The sequence below is a fragment of the Mandrillus leucophaeus genome, unplaced genomic scaffold, assembly GCF_000951045.1.
Source record: "Mandrillus leucophaeus isolate KB7577 unplaced genomic scaffold, Mleu.le_1.0 Scaffold4, whole genome shotgun sequence".
NCBI lineage: Eukaryota > Metazoa > Chordata > Mammalia > Primates > Cercopithecidae > Mandrillus > Mandrillus leucophaeus.
The window spans coordinates 1-7,714 of record NW_012104253.1 but is presented as its reverse complement, the minus strand read 5'-3'; the positions used below and the strand labels follow the sequence as shown (position 1 = coordinate 7,714).

General features: G+C 43.7%; 1 protein-coding gene across 1 annotated transcript in view; it reads right to left on the bottom strand.

Moving 5' to 3' along the window:
• The window catches only part of PPP1R13B (protein phosphatase 1, regulatory subunit 13B), a 63,183-nt gene extending 57,255 nt beyond the window's left edge, over window positions 1-5,928 (bottom strand). Inside the window, exon 1 of the mRNA XM_011991568.1 lies at window positions 5,778-5,928. Coding sequence (XP_011846958.1) covers window positions 5,778-5,925 — 148 coding nt within the window. The 5' untranslated portion in view covers window positions 5,926-5,928. The remainder of the gene's footprint in view (window positions 1-5,777) is intronic.
• Between the last annotated feature and the right edge of the window lie 1,786 nt (window positions 5,929-7,714).

Sequence of the window (7,714 nt, the reverse complement as noted above, 5' to 3'; positions counted from 1 at the left end):
TGTTGCCCAGGCTGGAGTGCAATGGCGTGATCTCGGCTCACTGCAACCTCCGCCTCCTGAGTTCAAGCGATTCTCCTGCCTCAGCCTCCCAAGTAGCTGGGATTACAGGCATGAGCCAACACACCTGGCTAATTTTTTGTATTTTTAGTAGAGACAGGGTTTCATCATGTTGGCCAGGTTGGTCTTGAACTCCTGACCTCAGGTGATCCGCCCACCTTGGCCTCCCAAAGTGCTGGGATTACAGGTATGAGCCACCGCACCCAGCCTACACCAGCTAATTTTTTGAATTTTTTTGTAGAGATAGGGTTCACCATGTTGGCCAGGCTAGTCTTGAATTCCTGAACTCAAGTGATCCACCTGCCTCGGCTGCCCAAAGTGATGGGATTACAAAACTAATCTTTTACATAATCAAGATGTTTATATCAGACTGGGTGTGGTGGTTCATGCCTGTAATCCCAGCACTTTGGGAGGCTAAGGCAGATGGACCACCTGAGGTTAGGAGTTCAAGAACAGCCTGGACAACATGGTGAAACCCCATCTCTACTAAAAATACAAAAATTGGCCGGGTGTGGTGGCGCATGCCTGTGGTTCCAGCTACTCAGGAGGCTGAGGCAGGAGAACTGTTTGAACCCAGGAGGCGGAGGTTGCCAAGAGCTGAGATCGTGCTACTGCACTCCATGCACTCCAGTCTGGGTGACAGAGTGAGACTCTGTCTTAAAAAAAAAAAAAAGTTAATATCAGCTCATGTGCTCTATCAAGAAGCATTGAAAAGCTGGCATATATTAAAAAAAAAAAACCCTAGGGACTGGGCATGGTGGCTCACACCTGAATCCCAGCACTTTGGGAGGCAGGAGTATCACTTGAGCCTAGGAGTTCAAGACCAGTCTGGGAAACACAGTGAGACTTAATTGCTACATTTTTTTTGAGACACAGTCTCGCTCTGTTGCCCAGGCTGGAGTTAGTGGCGTGACCTCGGCTCACTGCAAGCTTCACCTCCTGGGTTTTACGCCATTCTCCTGCCTCAGCCTCCCAAACAGCTGGGACTATAGGCGTGCACCACCTATGCCCGCCTAATTTTATTTTTAGTAGAGACGTGGTTTCACTGTGTTAGCCAGGATGGCCTTGATCTCCTGACCTCATGATCCGCCCACCTCAGCCTCCCAAAGGGCTGGGATTATAGGCATGAGCCGAGTCTGGCCTTTTTTTTTTTTCTAATTAGCAGGGTGTGGTGGCACACATCCGTAGTCCCAGCTACTAGAGAGGCTGAGGCAGGAGGACTGCTTGAGTCCAGGAGCTTGAGCCTGCAGTGAGCCATGATTGCTGAGGCAGGAGAATCACTGGAACCTGGGAGGCAGAGGTTGCAGTGAGCCGAGATAGCACCACTGTGCTCCAGCCTGGGTGACAGGGCGAGACTCTGTCATAGAAAAGGGAAGGGAAGGGGAGAGGAGGGGAAGGGAGGGGAAGGGAGGGGAAGGGAGGGGAGGGGAAGGGAAGGAAAGAAAAGGAAAAACACTGCTGATCTGGTTAGGTTTTATGTCCCCATCCAAATCTCATCTTGAATTATAATCCCCATAATCCCCACATGTCAAGGGAGAGACCAGATGGAGGTCACTGTAATCACGGAGGTGGCTCCTCATGACAGTGAGTTCCCATGAAAACTGATGGTTTTAGAAGGGACTCTTCCCCTCACTTGACATTTCTCATTACTGCCACCTTGTGAAGAAGATGCCCTGCTTCCCCTTTCTGCCATGATTGTAAGTTTCCTGAGGCCTCTCCAGCCATGAAGAACTGTGAGCAAATTAAACCTTTTTCCTTCATAAATTACCCTGTCTCTGGCACTTCTTTATAGCAGTATGAAAATGGACTAACAACCCTATACATCATGACCTGGCCAAATTAACAGACTGTTACAGGCTGAAGTGTGTCCCCGTGAAATTGTAGTCCTGACCTCAAGTACCTCGAAATGTAACTGTATTTGGGGACAGGATTTTTAAAAAATGAAGTCATCAAAGTGGCCCCTAATCCAATATGACTAGTGTCCTTACAAGAAGAGGTTTGTCCACAGACAGGCATGGAGGGAAGACACAGGCAAGAGAAGACAACCATCTACAAGTCAAGGAGAGTCTTCAGAATAAACCAAGCCTGCTGACACCTTCATCTCAGACTTCTAGCCTCCATCACTGTGAGAAAATAAATTGTTGTTTAAGCCACCCAGTCTGTGGCACTTTGTTATGGCAACCTTAGCAAAATAATGCACAGATCCACAGTGAACTAGCTCTACTAGAAAGCACTGATAATTACTACTGAAGGATTCTATCTATGACATACTGATCATACTAATGTCAGCAGTTATGGGTGCAGAAGTTTTTTTTTTTTCAGACGAAGTTTCACTCTTGTTGCCCAGGCTGGAGTGCAGTGGTGTGATTTCGGCTCACTGCAACCTCCACCTCCCAGGTTCAAGCGATTCTCCTGCCTCAGCCTCCCGAGTAGCAGGGATTACAACAGGTGCCTACCACCACGCCCAGATAATTTTTTGTATTTTTAGTAGAGACGGGGTTTCACCATGTTGGCCAGGCTGGTCTCAAACTCCTGACCTCAGGTGATCCAACTGCCTCGGCCTCCCAAAGTGTTGGGATTACAGGATTGAGCCACAGCACCCAGGTGCAATTAAGTTTTATGTGAGGGCTCTCTGAAACCTTAAAAAACAAACAAACAAACAAAAAAAAACAAAAAAAACTCTGTAAGGGTTCCTCTAGGTAAAAGGATTGAGAAAGGCTGTTACAGTGCTTTCCCTCTCCCTTTGACAGCATCCACTGGAAGTTACCTTCTCTTCTTCCTAGACCCAGCTTTGTTGGCCATTTTACTTACTAATCTGTGTTCACTAAGTGCCTTCTACGAACACTAGGCTGGGCACTGGGGATATAATGGTGAACAACAGACAAGTTCCTGCCTTCAGGAATTTTAGTCCAACAGGATAGAGATGAAAACTACTACTATATTGTGTTTTTTGTTTTTTGAGACAGAGTCTCGCTCTGCCAGGCTGGAGTGCAGTGGCACACTCTCAGCTCATTGCAAACTCCACCTCCAGGGTTCAAGGGATTCTCCTGCCTCCCAAGAAGCTGGGACTACCAGCCATGTGCCACCATGCCTGGCTAATTTTTATATTTTTAGTAGAGATGGGGTTTTGCCATGCTGGCCAGGCTGGTCTCCAACTCCTAGCCTCAAGTAATCCACCCGCCTTGGCCTCCTAAAGTGCTGGGATTAGAGGCATGAGCCACCGTGCCCGGCCTATATCATGTTTTGATAAATACTACAACAGTATTAGAGCACAGGGACACTAATACCCTTTGAGATTCATGGAAGGGATGAGAGGCAAAGAATAAACAGATGTTAGCCAAACTCCTATGGGTTGTTCTAGACAATGAAGGGACATGTACAGAAGCCACGGTAAATGTACTGTGCTGTGACTCTGTGCTCCAGGGTGCTAGTCCTCATCCTTGAGGAGGTAAAACTAAGAGTTATGATTTGAGATGGGCTGGGAGACAAGGATGGCACCAACTGAGTGACTCATAAGAGGGAGATAAGCATTCTCAAGAGGCCATAGACCATTTAGGGCTATAATACTTATGTAAAAATTTTATTCCCTTACAATGGGAAGGCAGATGAGGAATTAGAAGTGATAACAAGTAACAGAGAACAAAAGTGCTAAGAGGCTAGAGAAGAAAAACAATGGAATTAATGATCAGGCTCTAACACTGCTCCCCTTAAAAACGTTAATTCCGGGCGCGGTGGCTCACGCCTGTAATTCCAGCACTTTGGGAGGCCGAGGCGGGCAGATCACGAGGTCAGGAGATCACGACCATCCTGTCTAACATGGTGAAACCCTGTCTCTATTAAAAATACAAATAGTTAGTGGGGCGTGGTGGCGGGTGCCTGTAGTCCCAGCTACTCGGGAGGCTGAGGCAGGAGAATGGCGTGAACTCGCGAGGTGGAGGTTGCAGTGAGTGAGCCAAGATTGCGCCACTGCACTCCAGCCTGGGCGACAGAGCGAGACTCCATTTCAAAAAAAAAAAAAAAAAAAAAAAAACCACATTAATTACAATTACTTAACTGCCTGCTTCCTGTAGTTGTCATTAGGCTAATAATTGAGGACCTGTCCTTTTACTTCTAATTTATAATAGTCCGATGTTTATCAAAGTCAAGTTTTTCTCCATGTATCCTTAAAATTATTTACTCTGAATTCTAAGTATAATATTAAAAGCACAACACCTTGCAAAAAGAAAAATTGTAATTTATATATCTATAAGGGACTTGTATCTAGAATACATAAAGAACTTCTACAGTTCAGTACTACAAAGACAACCCATTTTTAAAATGGGCAATGGAGTGGGGTGTGGTGGTTCACACCTGTAATCCCAGCACTTTGGGAGGTCAAGGCAGTGGATCACTTGAGCCCAGAAGTTACCATCCTGGGCAACAATGGCAAAACCCTGTTTCTACAAAAATTAGTTGGGCATGGTGGTGCATGCCTGTAGTCCCAGCTACATGGGAGGCTGAGGTGGGAGCACTGCTGGAGCCCAGAAGATGGAGGGGCAGCGAGCCAGGACTGTGCCACTGCACTCCAGCCTGGGCAACAGAGAAAGACATTGTCTTAAAAAAAGGGAAAAAAAAAATGGGCAAAGGAACTGAATAGACACTTCTCCAAAGAAGATACATAAATGGCCAATATGCACATGAAAAGATTTTCACCATCATTAGTCGTTAGGGAAATGCAAATGAAAATCACAATAAGACATATCTTCACAACTACTAGGATGGCTAAAATCAAGCAGATAGTATCAAGTGTTAGATAGTATCAAGTGTTGATGAGAATGTGGAGAAATTCTCCACATCATATACTGCTGTAGGGAATGAAAAATGAAACAATTGCATTAGAAAACAGTCTGGTGATTGTTGAAAAGGTTAAACACAGAATTACCATATGACCCAGAAATTCCTAGGTTTATACCTAAGAGATATGAAAATATACGTCCACACAAAAACTTGTACATTGCCAGGCACGGTGGCTCATGCCTGTAATCCAAGCACTTTGGGAGGCCAGGGTGTGTGGACTGCCTGAGCTCAGGAGTTCAAGACCAGCCTGGGCAACATGGCAAAACCCCAACTCTACTAAAAATACAAAAAGTTAGCCAGGCGTGGTGGTGCGCGCCTGTAGCCCCAGCTACTTGGGAGGCTGAGGCACAAGAATCGTTTGAACCCAGGAGGCGGAGGTTGCAGTGAACCAAGAGCATGCCACTGCACTCCAGCCCGGGGAATAGAGAAAGACTCCGTGTCAGAAAACAAAAAACAAAAACAATTTGTACATGAAAGTTCATAGAAGCATTATTCGTAACAGCCAAAAAAAAAAAAAAAAAAAAACAACCTAAACATCTATCACTCTGGCATGGGAGATAAGAGTGAGATCCTGTCTCAAAAAAAAAAGAAGTATATAAAAAAGCATTTTGTAAAACTCAGTCCCGTGCAATATAATTACATTTATTTTAATTACTCAATTCTTTATTACCACAGATAACTAAGAACTAGAAGCAATATTTTCCATTTGATAAATACTAAATTATATGTACTTAGTTACTTTTTTAGGTACTTAGTACCTTTTATCCCTTAGTGCCTTTTTTTCCCCAGGTTTATCAGAAAAAAAGCAAATCCATCACAAGCTAGCTAAAAGATGGTGATCTGATTTTATTCATGTAACAACCTTTACAGGACCTAATACATACCATTTCCCCTCCATACTTCAGCTAAATGGCAGCTGCCTTCTCCAGGTTCCTTGCAAAATTCTACAACATCTCGACAGGTTGTTTCTGGTGTTATAGGAACTTCTGTTAAAATCTGTTCATTGTTGCTCAAGAAAACGGTTAATATCATCTGTAAGAGAAAAGATTAAAGCTACAACTTAAGATTCCTTATCACAAAGAGACTAATCTATAAATTTAAAGTGATCCCTCTACCCACCCCCTGCCCCCAAAATGCCAACAGGATTCTTTTCTGGAAATAATAAAAGATAAGCTGATTCTAAAGTTCACGTACAAGATGAAAAAGACAAGTCAGGAAAATTCCAAACGAGAAGAGTAATAGAAAAGAGCACTACCAGATCATTATAAAGCCCCAAAACAACCAGGCACCAGTACACATATAGATCAATGGGGCAAAGTCATATCCCAGAAATAGACCCAATTACCCACGAAAAAAATGGCAAATGATGAGGGAGGTATCTCAAAAATCAAGGAGGGAAAACGACTATACAATGAGTGATGTTTGAACAAAACATATCCATCTGGAAAAAAAATGGTTTCATACCATATATCGTACACCAGCATAATTTCCTAATAGATCAAATATTTAGATACGAACCCTAAAACCATAAAAAGTCCAGAATAAAACCTGGGTAAATTCCCTTTTATAGCCTTGGAGTATAGATGTTGTTTCTAACTATGACTCAAAAACCAGACACTATTTTTAAAAAGATTGATATTCAAGTATATTAAATATAAGAATCTCTTATAAACCAAAAAAACAAGGTAGGGGAAAATATTTGCAACTCATATTACAAATAAATAGCTAATCCCCTCAATACATAAAGCGCTCCTAAAAAAATGATAATAAAAAGACCAAAAATCCAATTCCTTAAAAGAAATTGGCCAGGGAGGTGTATTAATATATCACAGTAAAAGAAAAATAAACGACCCTTAAACCAAAAAAATACATTATAGTGTATTCAAAAAAATTAAAACCGTCTGGCGTCATTTTATTTTTTTGAGACAGGGTCTCACTCCATCATCCAGGCTGGAGTGCAGTGGCGTGATCTCGGCTCACTGCAACTTCTGCCTCCCAGACTCCAGAGATCCTCCTGCCTCGGCCTCCCAAGTAAGCTGGGACTCCAGGCATGTGCCACCATGTGCAGCTAATTTTTGTATTTTCTGTAGAGACAGGGTATTGCCATGCTGCCCATGCTGGTCTCAAACTCCTGAGTTCAAGCAACCCTCCTGCCTTGGCCTCCCAAAGTGCTGGGATTACAGATGTGAGCCACTACACCTGATGTTTTAATTGTTTTTTTGTTTTTCTTGAGACAGAGTCCCACTCTGTCGCCCAGGCTAGAGTGCAATGTCACGATCTTGGCTCACTGCAACCTCTGCCTCCTGGTTCAAGCAATTTTCCTGCCTCAGCCTTCTGTGAGCAGCTGTGATTACAGGCGCATACACCACCATGCCCAGTTGATTTTATTTTGTATTTTTAGTAGAGACAGGTTTTCGCCATATTGACCAGGCTGATCTCGAACTCCTGACCTCAAGTAATCCGCCTGCCTTGGCCTCCCAAAGTGCTGGATTACAGGCGTGAGCCACTGTGCCTGGCCTTTTTTTTTTTTTTTTTTTTCAAATTTCAAAAAAATACTAACACTTTGATCTAGCATCTTAAGACATCATACTGGAAGGAAAATGTTTTCTCTTTTTTCTTTTCCTCAGTGGAACAATGAAAGAGATACTTTAAAAACAATACACCTAGCTGGGCGTGGTAGCTCACGCCTGTAATCCCAGGACTTTGGGAGGCCAAGGTGGGCGGATCACGAGGTCAGGAGATCAACACTATCCTGGCTAACAGGGTGAAACCCCGTCTCTGCTAAACAAAATACAAAAAAAAACTAGCCGGGCGAGGTGGC